The sequence below is a fragment of the Daphnia carinata genome, chromosome 5, assembly GCF_022539665.2.
Source record: "Daphnia carinata strain CSIRO-1 chromosome 5, CSIRO_AGI_Dcar_HiC_V3, whole genome shotgun sequence".
NCBI classification, from domain to species: Eukaryota; Metazoa; Arthropoda; class Branchiopoda; order Diplostraca; family Daphniidae; genus Daphnia; species Daphnia carinata.
Window position 1 is genome coordinate 8,000,083 of NC_081335.1, and position 17,169 is coordinate 8,017,251.

Genomic DNA, 17,169 nt, shown 5'->3' on the forward strand with positions numbered 1-17,169 from the left:
AAGCCATGCATTTGCGTCTTCAAGTTCGTTTCGAAAGCTAATGATTGCATAATCCAGTTTACGCGTCGCTGAATCAATTGGATACGGCTCTTTCTATGGCTTAAATATGAGCTAGTGGGTTCGATACGATTACGAAACTCTTATTGAAATTGATTCGTTAGGTCTGTGTACTCGTACTAATTTTCAATTACCATTTCACTTGTAATAGAGAATAATCCGCTGACGTAGGGAATTACAATAAAAAAGGCATCGACGTGAGGTGGCATATTTACGTGGTATTTGTTTTCATTTTGTTTCACTAATATATTATTGATGTACAATGCGAAAAATGTTTTTTTTTTTTACATTAATGCTAACGTAGATCAAAGTAAATTTTTTTGCTCCGATGAGCTAAAGGTATGAGGTGTTTGAATAGGTACAAGTTAAGGATGATGACGCCACACAAGAGGGCGATGATGCTGCCGAATGTAGCGCGAGGTCCGTACACGGTGTAGACGTTGGTCAGGTAAAGCGGACCTAAAATGCGTGCCAACGAGCCACCGGCTTGATAAATGCCCGTCCACGTTCCCTAGAAACAAAATGAAAATCAAATTGTAATTCGCAGAATAAATTACGTTCGGATTTATGGACACAGTCGGGCATAAGAGTTTGCCTTTGAATTATTTTAGGAAATTCATGCGTCACTTGTTGTTTTAGATGACGGGAAATGCTATGCATAAATTACCTGCTGGCCGTCTGGCGGAAGAACTTGGGTCATGGTGCTCGTACTCATTGTCGCTACAAACGAATATTTAAATTATTTTAAATTGAGCTTCGGAGAGAATAGCATTTTAAAAGGTAAATCACCTGTGAATGCGTAACCGATGGCTATGAACATGAAGCCGAAAATCAGCTGTTGGGCACGGATGGCTGGCGTGTACAAACACCACGTTTGGCTAATAGGACATCCTGAATGCGATAGAGTGGATTGGCTTGTTTACCATGCCTAAAACGTGTTCCAGATTTCGAAAGTCGTTAATCAACTCACCTAAATGGGACGTTGAATTGGATTGGGGCGATCTCGGCTCGTGCAGGCCTAGCGCGACAGGGAAATCGCCACTCTCTGTCATGTTAACTGGTGGCTTCATACTCAACTGTTCCACAACTGCGAAGTCTGTATCATCTGCTAGTACATAAATCAAGATAATTGCGATGCGTTTTTTTCTAAAAAAAAGGGTTACATTACGTACTGAGCTGTTGCTGCATGCGAGGAAGAGGGCCAGGATAGGGCAAAAGAACCACGTGACACAGTAATAATGGAACCAGTCCGAATAATACCAGAGTCTTCCTTTCAGTGATTCTAAAAACGTGTCATTAATTTGCATATTATATTATTGTGTTTAAAATATGCTTGTAATGTTTTTTTGTTTGGTAGGGGCTGACCTTCTGGCCAAAGGACCGGAGGATGCGAATGATATGACGGTGAGAATGCAGCCAATGGATAGGACGATGCCAACTTTCTTAACGGCTTCGTCATCGCTGTAGCCCAGCTGATCCATCGCAATTGGAGTCGCAAGCCTTTTTTTTTTTTATTTTTAAAAGAAAGGAAAGAGCACGTGATTGTATTATTTTTATCTAGAATTTGTTTAAATTTACGTTTCAATCATGATCAAGATGAAGCCAGCCACCGAGAAATTAAAGATGCAAATGAAGACACCGATGAGATCCCTCTTCTTTTCATCTGAGCTATTACTAGAACTGATTCGTGCGAAACCTAAAAATGCGTAATTGTTAGGATCTAAAGTGCATTTAGTAATGCACGAAGGTGAATTTGAATTCACGATCTAAACCTTGATTTCCCAAATTTTTTTTCTGATTGATCAGTTTGTTCCAGTTGGCCTCTTTCTCGGCCATGTTGAACTCCTGGAAAATGCAAGGAAAGAAGAGGACGACTTGAACGAAAGTCAGCGAGGCCGCCAACCATCCAGCGGTCGTGTACATGTTCCAGCGTAGATCCGTCCTTCCCATCGGAATGAGGGCCGATTGCACCGCTTTTGTACCGCACAATTTGAATAGCGAATTTTTGTTTTTCGTTAGCAAAAAAAAGTAAAAGGCCAAGTAGAAAAACGAAGGGAGAGCGTTAGAAAAACCAGTTGAAACCTGGTCCGACGATGAAGCCGATGGTAGACACGAGCGCATTAATGGCGATGAAAGTCGTCCTCTCTTTCGCCGTCGTCGCTTTTGAAATGTACGTGATGCACAGCGTCACAGAACCTAAACAAAATCACGCATCAAACTGATTCATTTGCATTTTTAGAAAGGCCGTATGAGAGGCTCACCTGCTGCAACTCCGACGATGAATCGAGCGAAAATCATCCAGTACCTCCTCGGTTGAGGTAGATCACCGAGGATGGCGTACATAACGAATCCCATCATGTTGAGAAGGCCGGTGGTCATGCACAGCCATCGAACCGAACCCAAACGATTGCCGAGCCAACCGACGATCGGTGAAGAAATGAGTTGGCCTATCGGTTGGGCGGCGATGACCCATCCCAAGACTCTTTTATCAGACTCTTCGTCAATCTAAAAAAAAAAAAAAGGACCAAAAGTTTAAAGGGAAAATTCAATCAATTTCAAATTTGCATGTTTAACAGTTGCGCAACGCATAAATGACCTGCAAGAGATACGGATAAGCTCCCGTGAGGACGATCGAGAATCCCAGGGTAGAGATGAATCCAACGATGTTGATGATTACTAGACTGAGACGACGTCGCAATCGTTCGTGTCGCGTTTCAAAAATGTTTGAAGTATCAGAACCCTGATTTTCATCTTTCCTACATTATTGAAATTAAACAAATTATTATTTTTTATTTTTTTTTTTTAAACTTCAGCGGTTTTTGCCAAGTCATTGCGTATTACGTAACCGTAAAACTCTACACTTGTGCGTTCTTTCTGACAATATGCGACATCATAAAAAAAATAATGTACACACACATAATCAAATGCAGAAACAGTGTACGGTACAGAGCAAAATGTCTTTTCTCCTCTAAACAAGGACACTTGACCAAATGAAATCCAATCCCCGTTGATTAACAACGATGGCGACTATAGTGCCGACATCATCTCCAGTTCAAGTTCGATGTATAAATAAAAAAAGCGAAATTGCTGCCTTGAGAATGCGCACATTTTCATAACGAGATCCAATCTCTTCCTGGAGATGGACACCCGCAAACGTCCACAAATGTGGCGTTTTTTATTGCCATATTGCAACAGGTTTCGCATTTCATTTCGGCTCCGGCATTTTAAAATTATTAATACACAAGCACACACACGCGCAATGTATATACTGGATAGTGTAACACAGCGCAGACGAAACGAGGCCTTCGTAGGCGCGATGGCATTTCAGCCTTGAGTATAAAGCAACTATAAGAGTGGGCAATCTGTCGTTTGTCCGTCAATCAACTCTTCGTTCACGTCTTCCGCACAGCTCCGAACAATCTTCGCCGATCATCGAGAATGAGTCCTAGATTGGTATCACGCTGCATACAGCCTATCCGATCCCGCCAGCGTTAAGCTGGCGGCTGAATCATTTTTGACGATTGTAAAGCAAAATTCATTTAGACTCATTTTTTTTTTCTTTTGTGCTTGAACGTGTGTAGGTATTGTCGTCTGTCAAATGGTTCGGTCTGGCCTGCATCCTCGTGATGGGAGCCCATCCTTCGCTACAAGCGGTATAAATTAAAACTATTTGACGTTGGTTTTTGATGGATGATCGTTGTTACGTGCAATGTTTCGCAGTCCATTATAGCGCCAGGTGGCCCGAGCAAGACCATATGCGACCCGCGTGCATTCCGCCAAGCCATTGTCAGTATTTGTACTTTCCAACGGCGAGACATCCATCCAGTCAGCGCTAGCCCTGACCGGTGTAAGCTATCTACCTTTTTCAATTCAATTTTTTCCTCTTTTCCCCCAAAATCTTTTAAATCGAATGAATGAATGTTTGAGAAAACACGGTTACCAAGCAATTTAATAGAAAAGAGGGGGGAACTATGATTGTTTGTGTGTGTCAGATTTCTACAATGTCAACGAAAGTGAAAGTGGAACGGAAAGCGGGTCGCAAGGTGAACGCCAGCCGTACGACAAGGTGGTGTTTACCCAGTTGGGAAAGGAGACTCTATTCTTCCCAGTGGAGGTGTACACAGCCAAAGTGAAGCGCCATCGTGAGTTCGCCCTGCACCGCAAATGCTGCCTCACCGGATGCTTTCCCATGGATTTTGCTGGTGTTTGCACGCACTGAACTCACCGAAATTGAATTTTTCGTGAAACTCTTGGTTGTGTCTTTTAGTTGTTTTTTTTTTCCCGTAATTCAGTTGCCACTGTTCGTAATTCTAATAACTTGACTCGTCGGGCGATGAACAAACGAATTCCACAAGCTATGACTCATTATTTACGACTCTTCGAAATACATACTATTACCCATTGAAAACAAAACAAACAAAAATGATTTCACTTACCACATGTAACTGTGTCTGTCCGTCATTTTCGTGTTGGCTCAACTGGTCTGCAAGCTGAACGGAATGTAAATCCTTTCAACCAAATTGTACGTTGCACAATAGCACTGGGTTAACGGGCTAACAGTGCACGCTGGAACTGTTCGACGGGCGATGAGCCACTAGCCCACGAGTACAGCTGAGATTACGCAACGTTGTGCACTACCAAACACAAGCGGACAATCGTTTTTTGTTTTGCTGTTGTGTGTGTGTGCGTGTGTGTCCGGCCTGTTGACTACTAGCCCAAAGTGGCGTGGCCTTCGAATTTCTGTTTTCCGGCACGAGCAAGGGAGAGAGAGACCTTTTAATGATTTCGTTGGTTGCGTCGAGTGAGCTTAAATGCACGGGCATGGATGCATGGCCGACATTCATTCGAACGAAGCCCTGCAAACAGGCGAGACAACTCACATTTCCCTCCCAACCCATGCATCCCGAATGACGTCACAACAGAGGCCTGTCCGTAGGCGATGCCGACGAACCGACTTCAATGTTCAATCAAATTGGGGTCGAGGAGAAAAATTCTGACAAACGTTCCCTCTATCCGCACATTCTTCAAATGATTCTACGAAACTGAACGTCAAGTATTCGAATTAAATACAAAATTACAAGATTGATCAGCTTCCTTTTTGTTTTGTTTTTTGTTTTCATGGCAACGGATGTTTTTTAAAATTTATTTTATTTTTTAATTCTATTTTCCTGATCAAGGTTTCTCATTTCAAGTAGGAAAACTGGGCCGTTTGGTACTTTTTTTTATAGAGAACCAGGCGAATGGTAAAAGTAGGTCACACCTCTACAAACTGCTTGGCTAGTTGTTGCTGGTTCACGGTCTGGCACGAACGTCGATATTTGCTGTCAACTTTGAAAGGAAATCGCTCTTTTCTACGCGACTCTTCTCGTCAATGAGGCCACGATTGCACTTATCACAACGGTCTTTTTAAATGCCAATTGAAACTTTTACGTTTCTACGTACTATTGCACTGAAGACTTAAAAAAAAAAGGGTTGATCTTTAATTTGTGCACGGATTCAAAATTAAATGAATATATTAGGTACTGGTTTTCATTCGGTAAGAATTTTGGCTGACATTCCTAGACTATGGCAGAGATGATTCCTGAGGTAGGAAAGGCTTTCAAAATTTCTTGGAGACAACTAAAGAATAAAGAAAGAAAATAAATAAAAAATGTGAACATGTCTGCATAATTTTACCAGTAAGTTGAGATCTAGAAGGCGATGAAGTGCGGAAACACTGCGGAAATATTGGAAGGAGCAATGCTTCATTGATCTTTTGGCCTGATTTGCCTCGCCTTTCAACGCTTATTCTGACAATGCGGCTGATCGCTTAGGCAACAAGAACTTTCAGAAGAAATCCAAGAGCAGCGTACCACATATACCATAATACGATGTAGGGAGCAGTAATCAACTGCTGGCGTGACTACTGTTAGCAGGGCAGAAGAAGAAATTGTGAAAGGTACTCAACGCCGCAAATATGGGCCAGTTCAATCACAAGGATCGTTGGGCCTTAGGTAAACTGTGAACCGTCAAGAGGCGTTGAACCTAGTAAAACAATATTAATGGCATTTATAAAAGTTTACACCAATTTCACGTTAATATCACTCGCAAGAGGTACTTGAATTTGATTGACCGCATACAGTGATGTAAGAGTGGAGATGACTCCAATTAACTGGGTCCATAGAGTACGCCGAACTGACGGATCTAGACAAATGTCAGAGAACTGAATTCGGCCACCTTTGCTTTGGTCAAGCCCAGCCACTGCATTCAGGGCAAGGGCATTGGCATACTATTGCAATGTACAATATCATCTGGGTAACAAATGCAATACTAGCAGCCGCAAGAGCAAAACACAATAATGGAAAACGTATCCTAACTAAATACGTGCGCCCGCTTTCTTAACTACCTTGCTTTGAGTGAAATCCAATGCATCGTCTAAATATTGGACCATACCTTTCTGGTTGAAATATGAAAAGCCTACAACTGATTTCTAGCCCAGCTTGCATCCTCTCCCCCTATCCTCGTATTATAGAACCGAATGAAAAGACAAGACAATTTTGTTAGGTTTAAAGCAGTGCATTTTGAAACTAGAACCAAACTGTGATATATACAAACACATTCACACACACACACACACATCATACGCAACAAGAATTTTGACAAGATTATTCATACCAAAGGTACACACATTTGCACACACACATTCACACAGACATGCACACAATTTTGAAAATGCACGCTACTAATAATTTAAATTAAAGGATCATCACCTTGGCCGTTTCTTTTCAGGAAGAGTTTCTGCAGCATCTTCTTCCCGCTTACGTTTACCCACTGGTTTGGACGGTCCAGGATTGACAGGTGTCACACGCTGAGCCTTAATTTCAGCCAAAATCTCAGCCAAAGTCTTATCATCCTCTTCATCCTCCTCCTCCTTCTCCTTCTCTTCCGCCACATTCTCAGCGTTAGCTGAAATCCCAATCCATGCCGCAAGCAAAGCTATAGCTTCCTCCGCTTCCTCTTTCTCCACATCCCCATCCTTGGCCAAATTTTCTGTCCAAATATCAAGAAAAGCCCGAGCAGCTTCCTTCGCGTCCGCATCTATATCCCAAGTCATAGAAAAAGCCTCAACCTCAGCATCCAAAGCCTCCTCCCCGTCCGCATCTATATTCCAAGCCATAGCAAAAGTCTCTATATCAGCATCCAAAGCCTCCTCCTCCTCCTCTTCCGGCTCATCCACATACCCATCCTCGGCCTTAGCCAAATTCTCATCGCAAGCAAAAATTAACGCTTGAGCCAACTTCCTCACCTCCTCATCCACGTCCGCAAGCCCAACCTTAAACACAAACACAGCCCAAGCATTAGCCAAAACCCAATCGTCCTCCTCATCCTCATTCCCGTCCTCAGCCTTAGCCAAATTCTCAGCCAAAGTCTGAAGGAAAGCTATAGCCGCTTCCTTCACATCCTCACCCACATCCAAGGGCCCAGCCTTAATGGCAAACTCAGCCCAATCCTTAGCCAAAACAACGGCCTTAGCATCAGCCAGAGACCAAGCCTCCTCCTCTTCATCCTCCTCTTCCACGTATCTCTCTTCTGGTTTCGGGAATACAGGTAAAGACATCTTCTTGTTAGCTTGTAAATAGGTTGTTTGAAATGTGGGTTTGAATATGGTAAGTAGGAGAGGTCTGCCTAGCTATTGGTTAGATAGTTCAGCAATTAAACTTTGCTACTTTTCAAATTCAGGTAGACGATTGTATGTAATGCATTCCGCATGGCGCTGAGGCCATACGCGACTGTTCATTCTTGAGAAGGCCAATAAGCCCTTGCCCGTGCAGTCTGTACACCATCCGGCGGACTTTAATTCAAATTGCTCATAGTCCGCCTTGGCTCGGCTCTCCCGCCACTCGCTTCCCCGTCAATAGGGGGTGGGATGGCCTGCATGAGCAAGCAGGCCACCATTTGGGCAATTTATACTCAAGAACGCATTGCAGACCAGGCAAAGCCTGGGTTGGGCATGCTGCAGCCAGTCTCACCTGAAGCGCGCAGGTTCGTCCCGAGACTAGCCCCATTGCCGCAGCATTAATGCTGCGGCCTAGGCCCATACCTAGGTAAAAAGAAAAAAAAGTTTTTTAAATATAGCTCATTGGAATTTAGTCTACTTAAAATGTACGGCTAATACTTCCCGTTGGAGCGGCAGCAATCGCGTTTTCGCTGCTTAATATCTTCGGTTATCACCGCCAGGTGCAATATCGGGATTTCGATGTCTTCGGTCCTCCTAATAGAGGAAAAACAGTCGTGTAGTTACGATACCATATTATAACTTCCGTTTTCGGCCACCAGGTGGCACTTTCCAACGGTGTTGTGTTCTTCGACTGCTATTGTTTTCTTTTTCTTTTCATTTTCAGTCCATTTTTTATTTTCGTTATTTATTAATTTTCTATTCCGTGTGTGTGAAAATTAAATTACTTGAATGTTATTGTGTGGTTGCAATTCAAGCCTTCCCTCTTTGGTGTAGCGTTATTTGGAACGGCTGTCTTACCAAACGTGAAAAACGTCGTAACACAAAAAGTTGTATTTTTTTATTTTGACATGTATCTAAACTAAAAAGCGTTTCAACTTTTTACATAGATCATGTAACGCAGCAAAGCCATGCCCTTAACGTATGCAGTAGCAGTATTGGCTGCTGCGTTGTTCTTTGCTGAGTTATTTTTTGTTTCCTGTTATTGTGGGTAGTGAGATTTAACGGTAAAACTTCCTTTTCATGTTTGCTTTGGTGAAGGATGAGTGGTCCTATTTTGGCTTTGTTTACAGATTCTATTCGCCACTCCCTTGATATTGTCTAATAAGTTGTATGGAACACAAATATTAGAAATGTTAAATTTATTAGTTATCTTGTTGTGCTAATGTTTGAATTTTGTTACAGTTCTAGCGAACCAGCCACAAGGGTGCTGTATCGGTTTGATCAATGATGACGATCCCACCAGCGAGAATCATGGGCAATAGAGCCAGAGCTGCAGAGGATCAATGCAATAAGCAGCCCAGTATGTGCAGCAACAACAGCAGCAGCAGCAGCGATAACAAACTCTGCAACATCAAGCATCATAGTAGATATTAACTTTTATACCATGGTAGAAGTTTTGATCTTTATTCATCCACTGCATAATCAACCAGTATGATATGTCACCCGACTATGAGAGAATGCACAAAAGCATTAGGTAGTTCCTTAATTATATGGTATCTGTCCTAAATTGATTTTTACATTGAAGATATTTTTTTCTCGAATCAAGACATTCTTATGTGGCTGAACCATGGCTGACGTTCAGTAGTTATCAACCTGTGGTTCCTAAAACAGCTTCTACTTTTCTCCTTGAAGGGACGAAGGGGATACTTGTCCACTACTTAAGAGGAAATTTAACAACAAATAGACGTGTAATAATGTTCTCAACAGACTAAACATTCTCAACATACAATTAACAACAATGATGTAACTGATTCATTGAACTAGACAAAAAAAGGCCTACCAAAATAAACAACAGATTTTGATATGTAGATCAGTACGCACGGAGATGAAGCGGCTTTAACCACATAACATGTTAATTGACACGAAAGATTTTGTTATGAACCTGTGGTTTCTAAAACAGCTTCTACTTTTCTCTTTGAAAACGAAGGGGATACTTGTCCACTACTTAGGAGGAAATTTAACAACAAATAGAAATGTAATAATGTTCTCAACAGACTAAACATTCTCAACATACAATTAACAACAATGATGTAACTGATTCATTTAACTAGACAAAAAAAGGCCTACCAAAATAAACAACAGATTTTGATATGTAGATCAGTACGCACGGAGATGAAGCGGCTTTAACCACATAACATGTTAATTGACACGAAAGATTTTAAAACAACGATACTTTTAAGTGTTAACCCTACAAGGTCACACTTGATTTCACATTAAACCGCAGGACTTTACGTTTCTACGTACTATTGCACTGAAGGTTTAAAAAAAAAAAGGAGTTGATCTTTAACTTGTGCGTGGATTCCAAAATTTAATGAATTTACTGTTAACTGGTTTCCAGTTGATGAGATTCTTTCCGAGATTTTTCGGTGAGATTTTTGGACTACAACAGATATTATTCCTGAGCTCGGAACGGCCTTCAAATTTTCGATACAGTTTGGTCTTCGTGGCTCTGTTTTTCTTCGTAATTTTCACGAGAAGTCAACTAAAGAATACGACGACGTAAGGCAACAAAAACAAAACATTAAATATCCTCCATTTAAAATCAAAATGTGTATATTATGATTTTACCAGTAAGTTGGGATCTGGAAGATGATGAGAAGTGCGGAAACACTGCGGAAACATTGGACTGAGCAATTCTTCATTGATCTTTTGGCCTGATACGCCTCGCCTTTCAACGCTTAATCTAACAATCCGGCTAACCACTTGGGCAACAAGAACTGTCAGAAGAAATCCCAGAGGTGCGTACCACATATACGAAATACGATATAGTGGGAAGTAATCATCTGCTGGCGTGACTCCTGTTGGCATGGCAGAAGGAGAAATTGTTGAAAGGTACTGCTCAGTTGTGGAATCAATTGTTGCGTTCAAGAACTCGGCGCAGCCATCGTTTCTTAAAGGAAGACGTGGAATGGGAGGCTTCGGACCACCAAATCCAATCCACAAACTGAATGCCAGTCCAGTAACCAACCCAGTAAGAGCTCCCTGCAAATTAAATAGTGTTAAAATGAAGTTAGGATTCAATGGCTTGATTGATAAATAAACCTTTTGTTCGACGACCGTTGAAAACATCCCGATGGTGAAGAGGGCAAGTAGCGGTCCACCCACGACCCCAAATATGGTCAGAGATGCTTGCAACACACCGCCTAGGTATTCAGCGACAAACGCAATGGCTATGCTGATTCCTCCATAAGACAAAGCGACTAGTTGGGTAACCCACGCTAAACGAGTGTCAGATGTTTTCTTGAAGCAACATGGCTATGCAACATTAAATAAATTTCACGTTGCGGGAGAAAAATCGTAATGAATTTATCTTTAAATGTGATTACCACAAGGAAATCTTGCACAGTTACGGCAGCCAATGAGTTAAGTGCTGAGCTGACAGTACTAAGAGAGCCACTGAAAATGCCCGCTATAAAAAGGCCAGCTACACCGGGCAAATGACCCATTGTATCCACGACGAAATAAGGTAGTAACTAAAAGCAATTGTAATTAGACAATCGTAATCGTAATGTGAAAGGTCAACCTATCACTTGATCAGGAGAACGTATATGTTTTTCCACTAGAGGGTCACAATTGGCGTAGCGCGCAAACATTGAGATACCGGCAAAGGATGTAGTTAAACTCAATGCCGTCAATATCGGCCAGTTCAACCACAAGGATCGCTGGGCCTTACGTAAGCTGTTAACCGTCAGAAGACGTTGAACCTAGCAGAAAAATATTAATGGCATTTATAAAAGACTTTATTTTTTACAATTTACCGTCAAAATCAATCGCAAGAGGTACCTGAGTTTGGTTGACCGCATATAGTGAAGTAAAAGTGAAGATGCCTCCAATTAACTGGGTCCATAGAGTATGCCGAATAGACGGATCTAGACGAAGGTCAGTGAACTGAATTCGGCTACCTTCATTAGCGATGTCCCAAACTTTGTTCATTCCTCCAGCATCAATCGATCCTTTTACACAAACGCAGATCACAGATGCGAACATCAAAACTGACTTCAACGGTAAAATAAATACCAGTGATAATAAGTGATAATAAATTATTAAGGGAAAAAAATTACTAAGAATGCCTCAATACCTGAAATACATCAGTTATGAGGACAGCTTTCATTCCACCAATAGTGGAGTAAAATGTGCAAACAACTCCAACAGCTATTATAGAGGCAACTTTGTCAAGTCCGGTAACTGCATTCAGGGCAAGTGCAGGAGCATACAAAACTATGCCAATGTATAATACCATCTGGGTAACAAATGCAACACTAGCAGCCAGTCGTGTTGCAACTCCAAAGCGAAGCTCTAGATACTATAGCATTTTTAATTTTTTTATACTGTAACTGTACAGCATATATTGAAACTTTTAACACTATTACCTTATACACACTCGCATGTTGCAGTTTATAAAAGACTGAAATAAAAAACATTTATATGGTTAATCACAATCAACTTCAACACTTTACTTAGTACACTGACCTGGTAGGTAAAAATATGCTGCCAATGGTGTACCAATGATGTAAGCAAGATTGATGACAACAAATTGTGTGCCATACATATAATTTTCAGCTGATACTCCTAGCAATGTAATAGATGACATAAAACTAGCCATCAGAGAAAATGCAACTGGTATGAACGACATGTTCCTATCAGCAAGCAAATATTCCTGGAACAAGCATGTGTAAATAAATTTCCATTCATTAAAATATTACATGTTACAGCTTGTTACTTTAGTTGTTCTTTGCTTCCCTCCAGAAAACCGGTAATAGATGCCAATCGATGCGGAGATGAGGAGAAGTGTAGACAAAATTATATAGTCAACAACATTCAATCCACTATAATTTTCGTTCATTCTTGAATTGTTGAAGCGAGGGCAGAATGTTTCACCTTCCAGTTCGCGGTAAGCAAACCAACTAAAACTTTTTTATGGAGCAACCATGAAAATTAAATCTAAACAAAGGAAAAATTGATTAGCATAATAAAAAGGTAATTCACGTTGAAAAACGCGAATAGAAGCAGCATACAAACGAAGGGCGAGCAGTATCGTTCGGTAACAAGTACCTGAATCTCGCTCACCTTGGGCCAGTGTATTCTGCTAGATTCCCCGCGTGCAGCAGACGAACGTGCGGGAAGGATGGGATCGATTTTATGCTGATTGGCTGGTTACCCGGGTTGTACTATTGGAGTCCCATGGGCTTCTGATCGATTTGTCTAACTGGGATGCCTCACTTCTCTTCAACTATTAAAATCCGCAGACCACAGATCCACAGACAAGATGTTAACCTGAACTTCTATCTGAGTACCAGGAGTCCCACCGTCTCAATAACAATAACTCTAAGTTCAGTTTTACGTCGTATTTGTACTGGAAGCCACCTTGTGAACTGTGTTCCTTAGATAAGGAACGTGTTCTTGAAAGTATTTTACAGAGTACAAAGGAGTGCATTAAAAGGCATGAAATCTCAGCACGTTTAAAAATTCCTGGTATTGTTTTATTTGGTAAAGCAAGTTAGCGTTTGTCATCTAATAAACCGGAGCGTTTGCGCTAGTGTCAGCCAGGCTTTTAATTAGTAGATAGAGTTCTGTGTTTGAGGAAATGGCAAGCATAATTTTGAAAGAAGCTGAGCAGTGAGTACAAAGTCTAGCCGAGCAAACAATAAAAGCATGATGTATAAGGATACATAGTGTCCTTGTACTGTACACCCTGATGAAAGTACCCGATATCTACAGCCTAATTTATAATTTGGCAGCGCTGTTTCCCTGCTTCCATTCACAACGTGGAAGCTCTCGACTGTCATATTGGACACAGTTACAGTACAGACTACTGACACCCAATCATTCTTTTGCCATTCTCTTGGTCACATTGCCCCGTCGACAAAAGGTGATTGAAGCACCGGTTCCCCATCTGCATCCCTGTTTAAACAGCCTAACATAATTTTTGTTTCATATTTCGTATTTAGTTGGAAAAATGGTAAACTTTAACGTAGCTGAAGCTTTGTCTCGCGAATCAGTCTGGTATGAGAAGTTTCGCTATGAGGATGCTGAACGTCAGCTTCAAGAATACCTAGCAAAGGTATTTATTAAATATTAGTCGAGTTATGGTTGGTATGTCAAAAATGGAAATTTACTTGTGAAATTCAAGGGTTCGTCAGGAACATCATCCTGTTCAGTTGTTGCTGAAATAATGAAAGCCAGAGATCAAATTAAAAACTCACTGGCTGCTGTAAGTTAAGCAGTCATGAATTTAAAGTAAGCTAATTTCATTGTATTATTGTGTAGGTTGAGGATTTACCTTCCTCTGGCTCTGCCATTCCATCTTCTAACTTGACCAGTCGACTTCATCAGCTGGAGCAAGAAAATAAAGAATTGAAAAAGGTAACTGATGATCTCCGTTCATTGGTATTGAGCTTGGAATCAAGGGTGAAAACTTTGGAAAGCTCCAAACCTGCATCACAATCACAAGTTTCAACTGCTCCAAAACCAGTTGCATCAGAAGTTAAGCCAGCTGCTGCTGATGATGATGACGATGTTGACTTGTTTGGTTCAGATTCTGAAGATGAAGAGGCAGAGAGAATCAAGCAGGAGCGTGTTGCAGCATATGCTGCCAAAAAATCCAATAGTAATTGTGATTTTTGTTTAAGAAACTTTGTAGTCTTCATGTATGCAAAGTCTTTAATTATCTTTTTTAACACTTCACAGAACCTGCATTGATTGCAAAGTCCAACATCATTTTGGATGTTAAACCATGGGATGATGAAACTGATATGGCCGAAATGGAGCGTCGGGTGCGTGAAATCAAATCCGATGGCCTTCTCTGGGGCACATGTAAGTCTAAAATCGTCAAGTATTCTCACATAATCTAATCTTGTTTGTGTCTTAGCAAAACTGGTGCCACTTGCATATGGTATCAAGAAACTTCAGATTTCAACAGTGGTAGAGGATGACAAAGTGTCTGTTGACTGGTTGACTGAAACTATTCAAGAAATAGAAGATTTGGTCCAATCGGTTGATATTGCGGCTTTCAACAAGATTTAAGCAATTTTCCATTAAGCAAATATATCTGCAAACCCTCTTCGTGAGTTGTAGAAATAAAAAGCTATTCCATGGGATTCGAACGGAAAGTTATGCGAATTTATTGTTATAATCAACAGAGTAACTAAATGGGTTGTAGGGTAAAGGTTTGATGAAATTAGATATGAAACAACTGAGACCTTGAAGAATGGAAAAAGACAGGAAGGAGAGTTACAACAACGCAGTGCCTTAGTAACTGTACAATTGCGCAGCTAATACAAACTAGAAGTTAGGGGGATGACCGGAGTATGGATTAACAAAAGGCTGTTGACCCATATTAACAACTCCATAAGGCATTGGGTTGGGGACTTGATTAGGAGGGAACGGAGCAGGCTGGCTGCCAGGCGGAGCAAAAGGTGCTAACGATGGACTCTGCGGAGGAGCTTGAGGTTGCGGAAACGGATATTTCATCGCCCCGGTTGCATGCATAGCGCCGCCAGGCTGAACAGTTGATCCAACGCTTATTCCTGTATACTGATATCCAGGACCAGGCATTCCCATGGTAATATTACCATGAGCTTGTGCGGCCGGCATCTCTCGCATTAGGCTGCGATACATGTCAAGTGATTCTATCAAATGACTTCCTAGTTTGGTAAGATGAGCGTGGCGCCGATCAAGTTTCTCCAGTTCGGCATCAATTAGGGGTCCCATCGCTCCACATTGATCTACAATAATATAGTTGTGAAGTTTTGATATTCAGTTTCCTCGAGGAAAAGAAAGGTTGGTTTGTAGTAGGATAAAAACGAAAATTACCTTCTAACACTTTTAACTCTTCGGGATCGTTTCGTTCTCCTGTGGGGTCTGCTTCATGAAGGGCATGAAGCATTCGATCTATTTTAGCTTCATCGATCTCTACTTCGGCTTCACTACTAGCCGTCTCTTCAAGAGTGGCTACGACTACTTGCTCGTTAAACTGGACTCTCTTAGACGTATCCCTTGCTACCATAATCTCAGGTTCAACATCCAAGTCGGTCGACACAAAATTGGCCGGGAAAAGGCCTTCTCCTCTTTGATTCGATCCCTTCCACCAGTTTGGGTCTGAATCATCAATGACGTGAACTATGCAGACATGTGTGGTTAGTGATGCTAGGTTTAATCCTTTTCTAAATGTAAATTACTGATTTCTCCAGCTTTGAATGTCAATTCATTATCTTCGGCGGCCTCAAAATCATACAGGGCACGAACTTTGCGGCGCTCTTTCACGGGTGAAACTGGAGCAGCTGTTGCCATCGAAGGATACAAGGATGAGGAAACTTTTGTCGTCACTTCTGCTTCTTTGAGTGACAACGCAATTGCTACAATGTGGGGAAAAAGTAGGTCATAGTTTCCAATTATATGTAGAAAAAAAACCTAAAACAAAACATACCTTTTGCTATATCTTCTTCTTCTTTAGCTGCTACATCTGAATTGTGTATAACTACTTTCTTTACCTGGTAGATAAAATGAATAATTTAGATAGAACTTGTAGAATTGTTTGATTTTAACATACTGGATCAGATGTCCCCATGAAATCAGAACCTTCTTGCCTCAAACGATTATATAGGGCAGGTATGAGACTAAGTTGAGAATCAGTTTTGAAATCACCTTCAGCCCATTTTTTCAAACATTGTTTCAGTTGGGAAGCTACTTGAGGGTGTAATTTGTTTTTTATCAGCTTATACAACTCTTGCTCAGAATCTCTTGAGGCCAATTCTAGGTGGAATGGTTTATTGCAGTTGCTAACACAAGCATCTAAAAGCTGTGGTAAGCAACAGAATGTTAGTAAAAAAATATTTGGATTTGCTATGAGATTTTTTAGCTCACAATAACAGCTTGCTTAGCAACATGTGGATTTTGATGATACAAACGCTTGATAATAGCTCTTAAACAATCTTTGGGTCCTGTGGTTATGGCTTTCACTTTGTCGCAGACATCAAGAATCGTCTCCCAGTTATCACCCATATTTTTCTCGTCAGTTGCTTTTTCTGCAAAACAAATAAAAAAAAAATTTATTTTATTGGCATGGGACAAATTACACTAAACATTAAAAAGAAGACTCATTTTCTGTAATGAATTTCCTGCTCTATATTCTTAAAAATGTACGTGAAAATTTTCTTACCGACATCCTGATCGAATGGTGAACTCCCGGAGAAAATGCCCATTTTAAAATGTCCCTTTATAGTAGATATTTGTATTTAAAAGACAGGATAGGAAGAACAAGTTAAAAGAAAAACACAGGAATCGACGGATGAGTAATGAGTAAGCGATAAACTACAGCGCAAATCAAGTTAAGACATCTGTCATTCCAGGACTGCGCTGGTCGTTGTTATATCGTCCGTTAGGTGGCTTTGTGGTAT

At 41.0% G+C, this 17,169-nt stretch overlaps 6 protein-coding genes across 7 annotated transcripts; 2 read left to right on the top strand and 4 right to left on the bottom strand.

The window, feature by feature from the left end:
• Window positions 1–189: 189 nt before the first annotated feature.
• LOC130702933 (major facilitator superfamily domain-containing protein 8-like) lies at window positions 190–4,929 on the bottom strand. The gene is made up of 12 exons (XM_057524563.2): window positions 4,494–4,929; window positions 2,654–2,813; window positions 2,319–2,562; window positions 2,140–2,253; window positions 1,830–2,030; window positions 1,636–1,753; window positions 1,423–1,557; window positions 1,230–1,339; window positions 1,028–1,162; window positions 847–948; window positions 725–777; window positions 190–568 (listed from the first exon to the last, which is right to left on the bottom strand). Exons 1-12 carry the CDS (start codon window positions 4,517–4,519, stop codon window positions 353–355), a joined length of 1,614 nt encoding a protein of 537 aa, XP_057380546.1. The 5' UTR covers window positions 4,520–4,929; the 3' UTR covers window positions 190–352.
• LOC130702934 (uncharacterized) lies at window positions 3,386–4,466 on the top strand. The gene is made up of 4 exons (XM_057524564.2): window positions 3,386–3,510; window positions 3,639–3,710; window positions 3,778–3,904; window positions 4,050–4,466. Exons 1-4 carry the CDS (start codon window positions 3,496–3,498, stop codon window positions 4,274–4,276), a joined length of 441 nt encoding a protein of 146 aa, XP_057380547.1. The 5' UTR covers window positions 3,386–3,495; the 3' UTR covers window positions 4,277–4,466.
• A 1,873-nt stretch (window positions 4,930–6,802) lies between the features above and the next one.
• LOC130703085 (nucleolin-like) lies at window positions 6,803–7,654 on the bottom strand. The gene has a single exon (XM_057524703.1). It carries the CDS (start codon window positions 7,652–7,654, stop codon window positions 6,803–6,805), a length of 852 nt encoding a protein of 283 aa, XP_057380686.1.
• Window positions 7,655–9,443: 1,789 nt separating this feature from the next.
• LOC130702887 (putative sodium-dependent multivitamin transporter) lies at window positions 9,444–12,807 on the bottom strand. Its single transcript, XM_057524501.2, has 11 exons — window positions 12,790–12,807; window positions 12,495–12,715; window positions 12,245–12,431; window positions 12,145–12,179; window positions 11,853–12,077; window positions 11,558–11,770; window positions 11,305–11,478; window positions 11,101–11,247; window positions 10,817–11,029; window positions 10,343–10,756; window positions 9,444–10,256 (listed from the first exon to the last, which is right to left on the bottom strand). Exons 2-11 carry the CDS (start codon window positions 12,615–12,617, stop codon window positions 10,191–10,193), a joined length of 1,797 nt encoding a protein of 598 aa, XP_057380484.1. The 5' UTR covers window positions 12,618–12,715; window positions 12,790–12,807; the 3' UTR covers window positions 9,444–10,190.
• A 738-nt stretch (window positions 12,808–13,545) lies between these two features.
• LOC130702894 (elongation factor 1-delta-like) lies at window positions 13,546–14,877 on the top strand. 2 transcript variants are annotated; one of them, XM_057524508.1, is made up of 6 exons: window positions 13,546–13,643; window positions 13,723–13,835; window positions 13,905–13,985; window positions 14,042–14,381; window positions 14,462–14,587; window positions 14,643–14,877. In XM_057524508.1, the coding sequence occupies exons 2-6, from the start codon at window positions 13,731–13,733 to the stop codon at window positions 14,795–14,797; spliced, it is 807 nt and encodes a 268-aa protein (XP_057380491.1). In that variant the 5' UTR covers window positions 13,546–13,643; window positions 13,723–13,730; the 3' UTR covers window positions 14,798–14,877. The 2 variants fall into 2 exon arrangements, with proteins under 2 accessions (XP_057380491.1, XP_057380492.1); XM_057524509.1 differs by lacking the exon at window positions 13,905–13,985.
• Window positions 14,872–17,112, bottom strand: LOC130702888 (signal transducing adapter molecule 1-like). The gene is made up of 7 exons (XM_057524502.2): window positions 16,932–17,112; window positions 16,637–16,797; window positions 16,323–16,571; window positions 16,200–16,263; window positions 15,952–16,128; window positions 15,587–15,892; window positions 14,872–15,498 (listed from the first exon to the last, which is right to left on the bottom strand). Exons 1-7 carry the CDS (start codon window positions 16,972–16,974, stop codon window positions 15,056–15,058), a joined length of 1,443 nt encoding a protein of 480 aa, XP_057380485.1. The 5' UTR covers window positions 16,975–17,112; the 3' UTR covers window positions 14,872–15,055.
• Window positions 17,113–17,169: the final 57 nt, after the last annotated feature.

Excerpts from the sequence above, each read along its gene's own strand:
- LOC130702934 (XM_057524564.2), top strand. Across the intron at positions 3,711-3,777 it reads CCCATCCTTCGCTACAAGCG|TCCATTATAGCGCCAGGTGG; the intron begins GTATAAATTAAA and ends AATGTTTCGCAG. Across the intron at positions 3,905-4,049 it reads CAGCGCTAGCCCTGACCGGT|ATTTCTACAATGTCAACGAA; the intron begins GTAAGCTATCTA and ends TGTGTGTGTCAG.
- LOC130702933 (XM_057524563.2), bottom strand. The coding sequence starts at position 4,519 with ATGACGGACAGACACAGTTACATGTG. Across the intron at positions 1,558-1,635 it reads ATCTTGATCATGATTGAAAC|GCTTGCGACTCCAATTGCGA; the intron begins GTAAATTTAAAC and ends AAAAAAAAAAAG. Across the intron at positions 778-846 it reads CATCGGTTACGCATTCACAG|CGACAATGAGTACGAGCACC; the intron begins GTGATTTACCTT and ends ATTCGTTTGTAG.
- LOC130703085 (XM_057524703.1), bottom strand. The coding sequence starts at position 7,654 with ATGTCTTTACCTGTATTCCCGAAACCAGAAGAGAGATACGTGGAAGAG.
- LOC130702887 (XM_057524501.2), bottom strand. The coding sequence starts at position 12,617 with ATGAACGAAAATTATAGTGGATTGAATGTTGTTGACTATATAATTTTG. Across the intron at positions 12,180-12,244 it reads AGCATATTTTTACCTACCAG|TCTTTTATAAACTGCAACAT; the intron begins GTCAGTGTACTA and ends TTTTTATTTCAG. Across the intron at positions 11,248-11,304 it reads ATATACGTTCTCCTGATCAA|TTACTACCTTATTTCGTCGT; the intron begins GTGATAGGTTGA and ends AATTGCTTTTAG.
- LOC130702894 (XM_057524508.1), top strand. The coding sequence starts at position 13,731 with ATGGTAAACTTTAACGTAGCTGAAGCTTTGTCTCGCGAATCAGTCTGG. Across the intron at positions 13,986-14,041 it reads TTAAAAACTCACTGGCTGCT|GTTGAGGATTTACCTTCCTC; the intron begins GTAAGTTAAGCA and ends ATTATTGTGTAG. Across the intron at positions 14,382-14,461 it reads TGCTGCCAAAAAATCCAATA|AACCTGCATTGATTGCAAAG; the intron begins GTAATTGTGATT and ends AACACTTCACAG.
- LOC130702888 (XM_057524502.2), bottom strand. The coding sequence starts at position 16,974 with ATGGGCATTTTCTCCGGGAGTTCACCATTCGATCAGGATGTCG. Across the intron at positions 16,264-16,322 it reads TCATGGGGACATCTGATCCA|GTAAAGAAAGTAGTTATACA; the intron begins GTATGTTAAAAT and ends TTTATCTACCAG. Across the intron at positions 15,893-15,951 it reads ATTCAAAGCTGGAGAAATCA|TTCACGTCATTGATGATTCA; the intron begins GTAATTTACATT and ends ATGTCTGCATAG.